The sequence below is a fragment of the Penicillium griseofulvum genome, assembly GCF_001561935.1.
Source record: "Penicillium griseofulvum strain PG3 chromosome Unknown contig_80, whole genome shotgun sequence".
NCBI classification, from domain to species: Eukaryota; Fungi; Ascomycota; class Eurotiomycetes; order Eurotiales; family Aspergillaceae; genus Penicillium; species Penicillium griseofulvum.
In genome coordinates this window covers 4,627,596-4,641,996 of record NW_024467471.1, presented here as the reverse complement: position 1 = coordinate 4,641,996, position 14,401 = coordinate 4,627,596, and the positions used below count along the sequence as shown (strand labels likewise).

General features: G+C 48.8%; 6 protein-coding genes across 6 annotated transcripts; 1 reads left to right on the top strand and 5 right to left on the bottom strand.

Annotated features, from left to right (window-relative positions):
- Nucleotides 1-822: 822 nt before the first annotated feature.
- On the bottom strand, nucleotides 823-1,953 carry eb1 (microtubule-binding protein BIM1; the record flags this gene model as incomplete). Its single annotated transcript, XM_040790376.1, has 6 exons — nucleotides 823-885; nucleotides 949-1,427; nucleotides 1,489-1,566; nucleotides 1,653-1,687; nucleotides 1,792-1,863; nucleotides 1,940-1,953. The coding sequence occupies 6 exons, from the start codon at nucleotides 1,951-1,953 to the stop codon at nucleotides 823-825; spliced, it is 741 nt and encodes a 246-aa protein (XP_040647329.1).
- Nucleotides 1,954-2,810: 857 nt separating this feature from the next.
- Nucleotides 2,811-5,028, bottom strand: PGRI_026620 (F-box/WD repeat-containing protein; the record flags this gene model as incomplete). The annotated part of the gene is made up of 3 exons (XM_040790375.1): nucleotides 2,811-3,792; nucleotides 3,843-4,185; nucleotides 4,245-5,028. The coding sequence occupies 3 exons, from the start codon at nucleotides 5,026-5,028 to the stop codon at nucleotides 2,811-2,813; spliced, it is 2,109 nt and encodes a 702-aa protein (XP_040647328.1).
- A 960-nt stretch (nucleotides 5,029-5,988) lies between these two features.
- PGRI_026610 (NAD(P)-dependent alcohol dehydrogenase) lies at nucleotides 5,989-7,286 on the bottom strand (the record flags this gene model as incomplete). The annotated part of the gene is made up of 5 exons (XM_040790374.1): nucleotides 5,989-6,866; nucleotides 6,919-6,960; nucleotides 7,013-7,072; nucleotides 7,123-7,150; nucleotides 7,212-7,286. 5 exons carry the CDS (start codon nucleotides 7,284-7,286, stop codon nucleotides 5,989-5,991), a joined length of 1,083 nt encoding a protein of 360 aa, XP_040647327.1.
- A 1,203-nt stretch (nucleotides 7,287-8,489) lies between these two features.
- Nucleotides 8,490-9,592, bottom strand: PGRI_026600 (uncharacterized protein; the record flags this gene model as incomplete). The annotated part of the gene is made up of 2 exons (XM_040790373.1): nucleotides 8,490-8,799; nucleotides 8,856-9,592. The coding sequence occupies 2 exons, from the start codon at nucleotides 9,590-9,592 to the stop codon at nucleotides 8,490-8,492; spliced, it is 1,047 nt and encodes a 348-aa protein (XP_040647326.1).
- Nucleotides 9,593-10,135: 543 nt separating this feature from the next.
- PGRI_026590 (dihydrodipicolinate synthase family protein) lies at nucleotides 10,136-11,143 on the bottom strand (the record flags this gene model as incomplete). The annotated part of the gene is made up of 1 exon (XM_040790372.1): nucleotides 10,136-11,143. One exon carries the CDS (start codon nucleotides 11,141-11,143, stop codon nucleotides 10,136-10,138), a length of 1,008 nt encoding a protein of 335 aa, XP_040647325.1.
- Nucleotides 11,144-11,710: 567 nt separating this feature from the next.
- PGRI_026580 (Gfo/Idh/MocA family protein) lies at nucleotides 11,711-14,233 on the top strand (the record flags this gene model as incomplete). Its single annotated transcript, XM_040790371.1, has 6 exons — nucleotides 11,711-11,734; nucleotides 11,785-11,947; nucleotides 11,998-12,696; nucleotides 12,755-12,845; nucleotides 12,905-13,165; nucleotides 13,384-14,233. 6 exons carry the CDS (start codon nucleotides 11,711-11,713, stop codon nucleotides 14,231-14,233), a joined length of 2,088 nt encoding a protein of 695 aa, XP_040647324.1.
- Between the last annotated feature and the right edge of the window lie 168 nt (nucleotides 14,234-14,401).

Genomic DNA, 14,401 nt, shown 5'->3' with positions numbered 1-14,401 from the left:
GGTGAACACAAAAAGCAAAGCAAAAAGAGACCAAAAGACGACCAAAAAGAAACAAAAAGAAAGCAAAATGCGAGACACACGAAAGAGAAGCGAAACGGGAAAATGATGGAAAAGACCCAGACTGGACCCAACGAAATCCCCTATCGAGGCCTAGTCTCAGCGACCCGTGTTAGTAACGAACTAGGCTCGGGGGCCGACAGATTCTTTCTTTCTTTCTTTTTTCTCCCTAATTTTAAGGGAAAAGATGTTTGAAATTGAAGAACTGTTCATAAAACAGAACTGAAAAAAAAAAAAACAAAAACAAAAGACAGTTCTCAACGCAGGTACCGTCAGGTACTTGATGGGATCAACGAATAGAAAGTGACAGGGCCCAGATGAGGTTCTAGCCAAGGATACTAATCCATTTTAGGATTAGTCTATCATGCAGGTTTAATTATCATTTTTAGTCTCTGGCTATTTTCGGCAAGGGACAATGGCTACATACATGGAGAGAAAGAGAGAGTACAAGTAAATAAATAAGTTATACAGTTGCCTGGACTCCCCTTATAAGTTCAATATTTCCCAATAATATTGTCCCCTCCACCTTATCCCATCGTACGTTACACTAAGAGACAATCATTTGCCGATCCCATTCTCCATAAAGCTATTTTAAGCCTAAGTGTCAGACCACTTTAGGGATTGGTGGAAAAAAAATAGGCTGTATGCATTTGTGACTCCAATATCTACGTGCTCGGATCGTCTTATTTGACAATGGAAAGAGAAATCAAAGACGCGGGGGTATTAGTAACGGGTCTCTCCTCCTCTTCCAGAACCTCATTTCATTTAGAAAGTCTCGAGCTCGTCACCAGCAACCTCTTCTCCTTCGGCGGGAATCTCGAAGCCGTCCTAATGGGGAGCGCATAAGCGTCAGTTTGGGAAATCCTCAGTGAATAGGTCAAGGGAACGGACCTCGGTCGAGTATAGAATTCCTTGGATGTGCTTAACAAGCGTGTCTTCCTCCTTTTCGAGCTCGGGATCGGCTTCAATGGCACTCTGGAGCAGGAGCTCAATGTCGCGCAACTTAGCGAAGTAGAAGTCGCGTTCCTTCTCCAGTCCGGCGATGGCTTCCTTCTGTGTAGAGATCTCCTGTTGCAGGGCAGCGGTGGCCGCTCCACTGGCGGCACCGACGGCGACGCGGGGACGGACGCCGCCGGTTGTTGGGGTCACTCCACGGCGTGCGCTACTGGCAGAGGGGGCGCGGGAACCGGGGGCGGCTGCGGGGGCGCCGGAGGCCTTGCGTCGACCAACGGAGTCGTATTCACCACCAGGGTAGTGTTGGTCCCAGTATTTCTTAACCCATTGAAGGAATTCCAGGTTGTCTTGCATGCGACACTTTGTGAGGGACTGGACGGGGACGGGCTTGTTGACCTGGTGACGGGCGAAGACATCTGGGTGATTGATTATGTTAAAAAGGGATCGATGGCCGATTTGGTATCCGCCTTCACATACTCTGAAGAATCTTGAAGTTCTGGAGGTAGGCATATTCAGTGTTGACGTTAAACTTGACCCGGGACATGGGAACATCCACTGAACAAAGAAACCAGTCAGTATGCTTCACATCTCAAAGCCGTCTCTGTCTCTCGATTATTGCGCAAGTCGTGGTGATTACATACTGAAAATCGAATCGAAGATCTGGCAGAGGGCAGCACTATAGACAGAAAGATAGAAGGTTAGCCCATCAGATCTATACAAAAGAAAGATAGGCCGGCCCGCGGGCCCTTTGACGTCGGAGAGGATATTGATCAACCATACCCGGTTCCACACTGTTCAATCTTGGTAAGGTTCAGCTGCAGCAGGTTGTTGAGCCATGCCAGCAGTTCCTGTCTAATAACGTAAATTGATCGGCGTCAGTAAGGCTATATCGGTCGCGAGATGGCGGGGAATAGGAGAAAAGCCGAACCTGGATTCACCCATGTTGGTGGGGTAGAATAGATATCAATCGAAACGCTAAAGCGGAAAATAAGACTGAGATGAGCGCTAAGCGGAAGAGGAGCTTGATGGAGATATTACACCGCAAGATCAGGACTCCTTGTAGTCTCTGCTTGTGTGGCTGATGGGAAACAGCAGAGGGATTGTTTTGATGCTAAATCCCACGGATCACACTGACACTAGCCCACCTTTTCTGGCGAATCACAGGTCGATTAGTTAATCAATGGTTTGATGCCTGAGTTGTCAGGTTTCATTGAGGTATCACATCCTAGCCTGAGATATTATCTCAGTGCATGAAACTATTACATCGTCAAGTGAGGAACAATCCAACTATAATAGGACAAGTCTCATATATCAAATCTTCCATTATGCTATCGTCCAGGATACCAAGCTGTCGCCTTAAGGATTGCTACAGGGATTGACCGCCACTGCTACCGCCTTTCCCGCCGCCATATTTGACTAGCAGAAATGGTCGATCTATTGATCTTGTGGCTGCTTTGTCGCGTCGGGCGACCAAACTCGCAAGACATTGAAAATTGAGTTTATTGTTGCGAAACAAGGTACAGGATATACGATGTACGATAATATATATGTGTATGCTATGTAGGTATATATCTTTACACTGATGATGTGTAAGAACAACAAAGAGCGGGAATATATTTTGCCAATATTCCAGGGCCTGAACCAATTTGTACCCAAGAAATCACGAGAAACCTCGTGTACACCCCCCATAATCCAGTAGCAATGTATACATATATGTAATAACAACCACCAAATAACCTCACAAAGGCAAAGAGGCAACGCTGAGAAGAGCACGCGGTATATGAACAAATGCAAATGGATCACTCCTCTAGCAGGTCGATCCCGTCTATACCATATCCAAAGTCTATAATTACAGCCCGAGAGTCTTGGCTTGTCGCAACAATGCGTCTATAATCGGACTGCACGCTCAACATCCAGCTTGTGGTCCAGCCAGGGAAGTTGATGGACATGTCACCCGTATCACGGTCAAACACCTTGACGCTCATGTCATAGCTACCGCTAATGATGCGCTTATTTGCACTGTCGAGATGCAGAGATCGGATGAGACCCGAATGCCCGTGGAGCTCGTTAACGAGCTCGCCCGTGTTAGCATCAAATTGATAAATTATGCGGTCGTTGCCGCCAGTGAGGATGGTCCGGCCATCGTCACTGAATTCAACACATGCAAGGCCACGGTCCTTGCTGGTGAACTCCTTGACACATTGACCTGAGATCACGTTCCACATCTTGGCAACACCATCGCCGCTGGCTGACACGATTAGGTCGCCACGTAGCTGCACGGCATTCACTGGCCCTTGGTGACCGTTGAGCTGCCTCAAAAGTTCACCGGTGTTTCGGTCCCACACACAGATAGTGGTATCCTTGGAGCATGAGACGATGTACCGGTCATCAAAGCACACATCAAGCACACCGGCGTGGTGGCCGGAAAGACGATGAATCGGTCGGTAGTCGTCCTTAATGTCATACACGATGCAGGTGAAGTCCGAAGACCCTGTAACCATGATCTCTTCGTCAAACTGCAGGCACAGGATTGATGCGCTGTGGTACATTGATTCTTCTTCCAAAGGTGCCGTAATTTTAGCCGTCTCATCCTCCGTGGGCCACGGCGGGGTAATTGTCACGAAGGGGGAGGTTCCCGTGGCCTGGGAAGTTGGATTATTCACTGGACCACGGCGGAAAGTCCGAGCTGCAGGCGGCCCAATAATCTTCTTGCATGACCACGGATAGTGTGCGTCCCACACACGAACTGTCCGATCACGGGAGCCAGTAATAATTTTGTTCCTACAAATTTGTTAGCAGTGCACAATATCAAGATATCCATGTTAACTTACTCGTCAAATTGAGAGCAATAAACGCTGTCCTCGTGACCTTGAAGATAAATGGCTGCAGCCTTGCTATCCTTCCAGCGCTGATCGAGAGCGCGCCGAACGAGGAACTTCTTCTTCCAGTCCTGGTTCGGGATTGACTTCCCTAGGCCAGATGACAGCTTCACCTTGGAGGCTGTCTCGCTTGCTGGCCGTCGGCCATATGAATTGCGGAATACGCGCCTCCAAACATGAGAAGAGGACGCATGATACCAGGTGCGAGATACAAGCTCCGCATCCATGAGGGAATCAGGGTCCAAATAAGAAAAGATGTGTGATGTAATTTCAGCCGGAAGCAGAGCCACGGGATCTGGAAAAAAAAAAGAAGTTAGCCACACACACGCTACCTATAGGGGAATTCGTCCTTACCGAGTCGCATGACGCCCAGCAAATCGGCATCTGACACATCCGATTGATCGCGCAGGTCGATACAAATACCGCTCTCCGAGTCCTGCGGAACCCTCATATCGAGCATCTTGTTCTCCAGTTCCGCCTTCGCCAGCCGCGCAGCCTCCCTTTGCTCATTCTGGGCTGCAGCTGCGGCGCGTGCCGCACTTCCGGACATGTGATTCGGCAAAACTGGAGGTGCCTGACGCCCACGGCCTGGGATCGCGGCGTGAATCGAGGCGGTAGGCGCATAGAAACAATGCAGAGAAGACACACTATTCAAAGAAGGGCGCCGGTTGACGCTGTAGGCCTGGTGCCAATGTGTTTTCGTGGACCGGGCATCCCAGCTACCGGAAGCCATGCGCTTATGATTAGCGTGGCTCGGAACACGGTTGTATTGACAGTCTTCATTTTCATCGACCAATTTGACGTCCTCGGTGATAGGAAGTGTTTGCTTGGAAGGCTTGTTGCGAAGACTGACTGACAGACGACGGCCGAGAGCGACCAATCCATCCACGGGATGCTTCAAACTCGAAAAGCTTTTGGCACCACGGCGCCTCGGGGCCGCGTTCGGGAACGGGTCTATCTCTTCCACGACCGGTGCGTGGTCATTCTGGCATATTTCCATCAAGTATGGCTCCTCCCATGTGTCCAAAGCAAGCTCTTTCGACATCGGGGCGGCATGACCAGCAGTGCGTGGGCGGGGACGAAACGACAAAGAGGAGCGACGCCTGGTGGAGGCGGCGTGGGTCTCTCGTGGCGACATGACCGAGGTTGTCGGTGTGTCGAGGGGCAAATTAAACAACAATTGGATGAATGGGACCGCCGATATGTACCGGCTGTTGCGGATATAAAGAATGACAAGGCTTTTTGTGAGTTTCGTCTATTTATCGTTCGACCGATTGACGATTGATCTTGGGGGGTTCTGTAAGATAAGTCTAACAAAAGTGTATATATCAACGACCGTTTGTGAACTCCGAGGACCAAGGGAATAAAAAAAGATAGAAAGAGAGAGAGAAGAATTAATGAATGAACTATAGATAGAGAATAACAAAAGAAAAAAAAAAGACGAAGGCGTAAGGAGAATAAAAGGGCGGAAGAATTCCAGAAAGCAGAACGGACGGATCTGAGTTATCGGGCGGTGAATTAAGGAGGAGTGATTGGTTCGACCATCAAGTTGCCGAGGAGTTACTGGTACTAATATTATTGTGCTAGTCTGCTATAATAATAAGTACCGAATACGACAAGAGTACTCGGGCCTGCATGGTTCAGAAATTTAAAGTCGGGGGCAAATCCTGGGGGGGAAACCGGCAGTGCGGAGTAACTGTGACTTGGGATCTTCACAATAAATCTATTACGGATCTAAGTACCGTCTACACACGGTGGCAATTACTTTGAAAATTTCTAGTGAGACAAGGATAATGATAGGCTTTCACCCTTTTGAGGCTGATGCTAATATTGGAAACATACCCAAATGCAGTCCAATCTGAATTGGGTGTTCGTCCGCTTTGTATACTTCTTTCAGCCGGATTCGCTTTAGAGAATGTGGCACATGGGAAATGCCAAAATCAATATTATTGGAAAAATCATGTAATTTCACTTTCTTCAGAACTTCAATGTTCAATATGAATAACACCCCCAACCCCCCTAAACCCCCAGCCCTCTACCCCCTGGTTTTGTTGACACCGACTATATACTAATTCTCAATACTGAATATACATCCCCTTCATCCAAAGATCTTCTCATATCCAGTCAGAGTAAACCGATAGTGAACATCACCCTTCTTCATGCGCAGCATGGCCTCCTTAAGTCCCTCCTCCGAGATGGGGATCTCCTCAACCCAGCCCTTGAGACCCCGATCGGCAGCCAGCTGCAACATCTCAAGCATCTCCCGACGGCTACCCAGGTGACTAGCACCAATGAGAACACCATTAGAGATCAAGTTCTGGGCCTTAATGACCTGACCCTCCTCCTCAGGAAGACCCACACTGATCCAGCGTCCATGAACATCCATCATAGACAGATAACGCGCAAGATCGAAACCCTCAGAGGAGTTGGCGCAGTTGATAATCAAATCGAAAGAGCACAAATGATCCTTCTCCCATCCCTCCTCAGCAGTAGCAATGTATCCATCAGCACCAAGCTTGAGAGCATCGGCCTCCTTAGCGCGCGAGCGCGAAATAGCCCACGTCTCCGCACCCAGCGCCTTGGCAAACATGATTCCAAAGTGACCAATGCCACCCAGTCCAACAATTCCAACCTTCTTGCCAGGACCAGCGCCATTGCGCACCAAGGGTGAGTAAGCAGTCAGACCAGCACACAGCATAGGAGCAACAGCATTGGTCTCCAGTGCGTCTGGGATAGGGAACACCCAGTGCTCGTGTGTCCGCACGTGAGATGAGTATCCACCCTGGCTAACGATGCCACTGTCGGCCCACTTCGAGCCATAGGTGTCCATCGGCTCGACCTGGCAGTATGTCTCGTTGTCGTTGCGGCATTGCTTGCACTTGCCGCAGGAGTAAGACTGGGCGCCGACTCCAACACGCTCGCCTTCCTTAATCAGAGTGACCTTAGGTCCGACACGGATTGCCCGACCGACGATTTCTAAAATTGTCATTAGCTTGAGATGGCCATTTTCTTTTGATTGAATACATACCGTGACCCACGCACAGGGGGAACTTCTGATCACCCCATCCTCCTATAAGAATACATTAGCCGGTGTTTCTGCTTATTCCAACGGATTACCATACCGCTAATGGTGTGTACATCACTGCCGCAAATACCACAGGCCTCAATCTTAACGTCGACATCTATACTCGGTTAGAATCGGGAGGAAGCATAGTGGCACAGCCTAACTCACCATAATCACCGAAAGGCTTCAGCTTAAACTATTCATAACCAATCTAAGTAAGCGCATATCCCAACCAGCACACGGAAAAGAGCACATACGTGGCGCTTGTGGAACTGGGTAAAGGTGTTAGGTCCATCGACCTGGAATCCCTCAGCTTCTTCGGGGTAAGGCATTGTGATAATGTGCGATTGGTCTTAAGTCTTTCAATGACTATTCTCTAAGATACAAAGCAAAGTCGAGAGAATAAAAAAGTAGCAGAAAAGTAGAAACCAGGCGACAAGCGGGGTGGAGGGGGTATATCAACGCTACTAAATTTTAGACCCTTACGAGCGGGGATCGTAATCATTCCCTGATTCCTCCAACGCGGGATATAGTCTCAAAACCATCGTGGTGCTATAGGACATACGGCAGTATAGTACATTTCCCCCAGTCGGACATTCTCCCGTGGACCCACTTCACCGGCTAAACTGACAACCGAGGGGGAATCAGAGCGCAGATTCGGGGTTCCATATCGCCCGAAGGGTGATGTTGAGAAGAATGACGACTGGGCGTGGGGTGACTTGCTTTATTTGGTGGGATGGGATTCTAATAGTATCCATACTACGTAGTTGATAACGCTAGATCCTGTTGTCGAGTGGATGGATTCTCGTATCAACTCCGATTTAGTAGTTTTTCCACCTATAGAATCCCGAGGAGAAATTAATATCCAGGTTCTTATCGTTGATAAGAAGTGGGATGTTATAGGGCTTTGGCTTAGGGCTTGGAATTGACATGGGTGTGATCTAGTAGACATAGTTGATGAGAGAAACAAATATCTGAGGCTTGAGCTCAATGTACTGCGATACGTCATCTTCACTACTGCGTATCGAAAATGTAAGAGTAAGCGCGAATATTTGCAAGTTTATAACCCCCGTTGAATTATTTATCTAGTAAAGCCTACATACAGGGGTCAAAAAGCCCTAATAAAGTCGATGTAAACAAAGAATTGCCCCGCAAATCAAGATCGAATGCCCGTCAGCGACATTAAGAAAACTTAGCCATATAAATGAGCCATCCAAAGCTATACTGGGGCAGCAGAGCTAAAAGAAGGTTCCACATGTCGCCATAATTGTCATCTCAAAGCTGAGTGATAGTGGTAAGATGATGGTCAAGAGGCCACGCCCAACAAAGCAGCGAGTGCATCATATCGAAATACTTCTTCTTATCGATTTGACTCATATAACCATCCAATGTTGACGATCCGACATCAGTAAATTCTCTAAAATCCAAGACCGGGGTAAATTGAACTTGGAGTCTACCATCAAAGTAACAGTACAGTACACGGGCACAGCATCTTTGGTCGAAAGCTATAATCATAGTCTATAACTCGCAATATATCAGTATAATTCATTTTGCACAACGGGGTGGTGGGAGTGAATCAAACGTACCGGGAAAACCTCACTGAGCATATGGACATCCTCTGGCTCGATTCCATTGGCGAGTAATTCTATTTGGCGTGACATGCCTCTCAACCCCCAGCTAACTAGAGCTATGAGCTCAGCAGTCGAGGGGCGATCGTGACCACATAAGCTCACATCTGCCAGAGCCCATGCGTGGCACTTGTGCGGGTGATCTCGCTCCATTGTCCTGGCGATACTGATTCCGTGTTTTTTGTCTGGGAGATCGATATCGTATAGTCTTTGGTACCTGGTGAAATTGATCAGCATAACCACATTTCCCAGGGATAGCAAGGCTTCACTTACCAGTAGACTAACCAGTCGTCTGTTTGGTAATTGCGGATGTCCAGGTCCAAAGAATTTAAGATCACCATCTCATGGTCATCGGCATCCTTGTCAGTTTCCTGGCTTTCGTCGTGACCTCCATCGCTTGGTTTGCAATCTTCGCCACAGCTCTCTTCGCTCTTATTGCAATCTTCACAATTATCATCATATTTTCCATGGTCCCTAATCTCCCCTTCTTTAACCTTGTCACTATTTATTTCCCCACTCTCGCAGACTGCTCTATCATCTGGTTTGTCGCACACCTTGTCATCCTTAGCGCTATCAAGGCGACCCGATTCCTGGACAGTAGAATCCTTATAATTCTCTTTTCCCCCGCTTTTCCCATCAAGCTGAGGCCAAAACTCCGGAATACTCCAGTCCTGGTAGTCCATGAACACCCGCTGAAGCAAATAATTTGCACTGTGCGCTCCTCTGCCATAGTTGCCTTTTTGAGATAGAAACCAATCCCAGCTCGGATCTGGACGTATCTTCTCTATCCTGGGAGTGTCTGTCCGTGGCATGAAATACCGCGTAACAGAAGAGGATGTTTTGCCAGAAGTCATGTCTAGATGATTGAGGTCAATCCGGAGAAGGTTAAGACATGACTGTGAGATGAAGGGCGTTGTTATTTCCTTCATGCAGGCTAGCATGAGTTCAAGTCTCTCGTATCTCAGTATAAAACACCAGGTTTGGGGGATTGTATTCATGGTATCGTCCATTTTGGTGGATTTCCTGAGATAGGAATGTCGAACAACTAGTATATACGGCAGTATCGCGCATGGGGTTGGATATCTGGTTAATGACAAGAAGGAGAGGGTATATGTAGTTTACCATATTTAGGTGGTTGAGGGGATACCTCTTCATGAGGGTAGATAAGACTGGAAGGTTGGGTTCACCTACTAAGCCCTAAACGAAAGCCCGTCCGTTTCCTTGAATGCTACTAGTAGGATGAATGAGTGTCTCAGTGGACAATCCGTTGTGAAATTAGGAAGTATATTTTATTGAACTATGCCAGATTGGGAAATTAGTCACACTGGTAAAGTTTCAAAGTTGAATGATGAAGTTGTTACGTATGACACCTTAGGCTACCACGCATACCTTAAGTAGATAGATCGATTCAAGTAGTGGTCACTGCTAGCACATAAGATTATAATGAAGGTGTAAACTTAAGACAAAGGGTGAAATCATGGAACTTGATATATGCATTGGAATTATATTTACTAGACTTTAGATATAGCTCTTTGCTATTATTTTCCAAGCCATTATGCCACATCGGGCAAGCTCAACTCCACATCCATAGCAGTCTTGATCTTATCAGCAACAGCCTGGTACTGGGCATCAGTAAGACGGTTGAGAGGTCGGCGAGGGAACCCGCCGTAACCGTAGTATGACTGGATAGCACCCTTGGTGCCAGGAATAGAAGCCTTTGTGAGGACCCAGTCAGCAGCACTGAGTTGCTGCTGAGCCTCGATGGCCTCTGTGAGACGGCCCTCAGACCAGAGAGTGAAAATGCGGACACACAGACGGGGCAGAACGTTCGCACCACCTGCAAGAATGGCAGAGCCGCCAGAAATGAGGGTCTGCAGACTGAAGTCGGCAATACCGCCGAAGGCAACGTATGGGTGCTTAGCGTTAGGCTTGGAGACTGTTGCGGTACGCTCGGCCGGGGCCAAGGGGGAGGAGGGGGTGATGGCGCCGAGAGCGGTAGCGACACGAGTCAGCTTGCCGGTATTGGCACAAGTGAACTTAGTGCCGACGATGTTAGGGTGTTCGGAAATACGGATGATGAGATCGGAGTCCATGTCGATGCCAGCGACGGCACCGGGGTAGTTGTAAAGGATAATAGGAACAGGGGAGCCGTCGGCAACGGCGGTGAAGTATTCGTATAGGGTTTCATCGTTGCCCATTGCGGCGCGGTAGTAGCTGGGGGGCACGATCAGAACGTACTCGCCACCAGAAGCTGCGACCTCCTTGCACAGGTCGATGGTTCCGCGGATACTGTTTTCACTGGCGCCTGCAATGACGGGCACATTGGAGAAACCAGCTTCATCGAGAGCAGAACGGGTCTCCCGAGTGACGGTCATGCGCTCTTCGCGGCTGAGATGCACAGCCTCGCCGTTTGAACCCATAGTAACCAGGCCGACAAGACCGGCCTTTGCCAGACGCACAGCGTGGCGGCGAATGGAGGCGATGTCGAGCTCTTCAGTCTCGGCATCGAAGAAGGTCATTGTTGGCGCATAAACGCCGGGGCGGAGTGGTGTGGGAGACATGATTCTGTTTCTGTGAGCTGATATTCACTTTTTTTGGTATAATGAACCTACTTGGAATTTGAAATTTGAGGGGTATATAGTAATTAAAGCATATTGGCATTCTTAAGGCCATCCCATCCTCCCCCACGTCGGCAAATGGTCCGATGCGGTTTGTATGGCGGAGAATTGAATTCCACCAATCAGTCCAAACCACAGAAAATGTGGGGGACTTGAGGGGTAAAAACGCGGGTAAACGCGCATTTTCAGCCCGTTGAGTCGGGCATTTGAGAAACAATTGAGATCATGCGAAGATAGTAAATGTATATATCTGCCTCTACCTTGAAACGAACCTTGAAAGGAACATTGGAAGATCTCGGAAGATCTTGCCCAGGTGGAAGAAAGAAGTTGAAGAAAATCAACGTCAAAAAACCCCATGGACTGATAAGATACGGCTATTGACAGTTTTTCAAACGCCGGAAGAATTATATCCATTGAATACCCCGGCTTTTTGTAAATTTATCTTAAATTTCCTCTTCTCCCCAGGAGTCCCCAGTAATCCCCCGGAATTCAATCAAAATCTCAGACATCATGGCTCCTCCTAGCGTTTTGATGGTATGGACAATGATTACCTAGCAGTGGATCCTAAGCTAACTGATCCGCAGGTTGGCACTGGTGAATACACCACCGGCTTCGTCGGCGGTGGTGCATCAGGCTCAGACAAGAAGGTCGGCGTGGTAGGGCTCAGTCTATTTGACCTGCGCCGACGGGGCAAGGTGGGCGACCTGAGCATGGTGGGCGTGTCAGGCAAGAAGTTCCCTGGCATCCGTAAGTTGAGCAAACGAACAAGCAAACGAACAGAAAGCTAATGAGAATAGGCGACCACTTGCACCGTAATATCTCTCAAGTCTACAACAACCTCGATACCTCGTTTACTTCGTTCCCCGCAGACGACCAGACCGACCCCGATGCATACAAGACCGCCATTGATGCCCTCCCCAAAGGATCCGCCATCACCATTTTCACCCCTGACTCCACCCACTTTCCCATTGCCCTGTACGCAATTGAGCGCGGCATCCACGTGCTCATCACCAAGCCAGCAACCCAGCGACTAGGAGACCACCTCGCTCTGGTGGAGGCCGCGCGCAAGCACGGCGTCTTCGTCTTTGTTGAGCACCATAAGCGTTTTGACCCTGCATACTCTGATGCGCGGGCTAAGGCAAAGACCCTCGGTGACTTCAACTACTTCTATAGTTACATGAGCCAGCCTAAGAGCCAGCTCGAGACCTTCAAGGCGTGGGCTGGTCGTGACTCCGATATTTCTTACTACCTCAACTCTCACCACATCGATATCTGCGAGAGCATGGTCCCAGATTACAAGCCTGTGCGGGTCACAGCAACTGCATCTCAGGGTACCGCCGCTGCGCTTGGATGTGTCCCCGAGACCGAGGACACCATTACACTCCTGGTCGAGTGGCGCCGTCGTGATGACCCGGCGAAGATCGCCACTGGTGTCTATACTGCTAGCTGGACGGCACCTCTAAGCGCGGGTGTTCACTCCAACCAGTACTTCCACTGTATGTTATTCCATTCTCCGGCACTTGTTTACAGGTCTCTTCTAACACATCGGAACAGATATGGCTGCCAACGGCGAAATCCGCGTTAACCAGGCCAAGCGCGGCTATGAAGTGACCGGCGATGACCAGGGTCTAATTCACTACAACCCGTAAGAACCCCATCGGGATAATGCTGCACCATAATTCCATGCTAACTCCAATATACTAGATTCTATATGCGTTACGCTCCCGATGAAGAAGGAAACTTCAGCGGACAGACTGGATACGGTTACATCAGCTTCGAAAAGTTCATCGACGCAGTGACAGCCGTGAACGAGGGCCGCGTCACCCTCGACCAGCTGGACGCGCGCCCACTGCCCACTCTGCGCAATACAATCGCCACAACGGCAATCCTCGATGCAGGACGCAAGTCACTGGATGAGAGGCGACCTGTGGAGATCGTCTCCGAGGGCGAGAAGTGGGAGCTAAAGTAAATATGTAAATGAATTTATGTTATACCAATCTATTATTTTCAATTATTTCAATATTCCGCCCCCAAGCCATACAGTCATGTGCAAGATGTAGCCCTTAGCCGACAAATTAAAAGTAGTAAGCAGCTGAATACGAGCCCAACTTCAATCCAGCCGCTTTCATTTATCCCCTCCCCCTCAGCTTTATATCTAGCTATTTGTATTCAAAATCATCCAGGATGATGCGCCGAAAAGAACTTTACACGAATATAACCCCCATCCCCACCGTCCCCCGCCAACTAGCCCTCGACATCCTCCACAGCCACAGCGAAATAATCACACTAAACCCCCTCGTCATCTCACACCAGCCAGTCAAAGCGCCCCGCGATGCGGTCGCCGACGAATATTACTCAACATGGTACGAGATCACCGAACGAGTACAATACGTCCCAGGCCTCGGTAAGATGGGCTCGGGCAAGATAAGCTTCAAAGGCTGTTTCCACAATGTTGAATGGGGACTAGAAACGCACATGTACGCGCCGATGGGAATAGACCTCAAAAGCAAATGGCGCATTACAGACCAGCCTTCAGAAATAGGTACTCAAACGGGACTATGTCTGCGTGAGGATATTGAGATCGAATGCAATCGCACGCTGGTTTCTTTCGTTAAGACTCAGTTGAAGGCTGCTTCGAAGGTGTTGGTTGATCGGTTGATTAAGAAAGCTGAGCTTCTTGATAAGGGGGTTTTGCAGGGGGTGATGGAGGATGGGAAATTGTTGACGTATAATCCGGCTGATCGGTCGAGTGGAATTTTTAGGGGGGCGTCAGTTTTGTCAAGGAGGTCGGATCAAATGTCGTCGTCGTCTTGGGCGCCGAGGTCGCCGACGGAGTCAGTCCAGGGGACGGGGTATGCGCCGGTGAAATCTGATAGTAAAACATTTGCTGCGGAGTTGCCGGCGGACTTTTATCATCCGCGGCCTGGAGATGATACGCCAGAGTTGCCGGATACTAGTCGATATTCGAAATCAGGGTTGGATAAGGGGTACGCTGAACTATCTGCTATGGAAAGAGACTTCAAAGCAGCGTAGTAAAGGGGTGCAATTGAAAGGGCCTAGAGCTATATCATCGCACAGGCAGAGCAGACATAATAGCGTGTCCTAAGGTCGGAAGCTGGAGCCTCGCAAATATCACAATACTGCTTCCAATGTTAAAAAAGAAATAATCATTTGGTAGAGAAAGACAAGGTTAGAAACTTG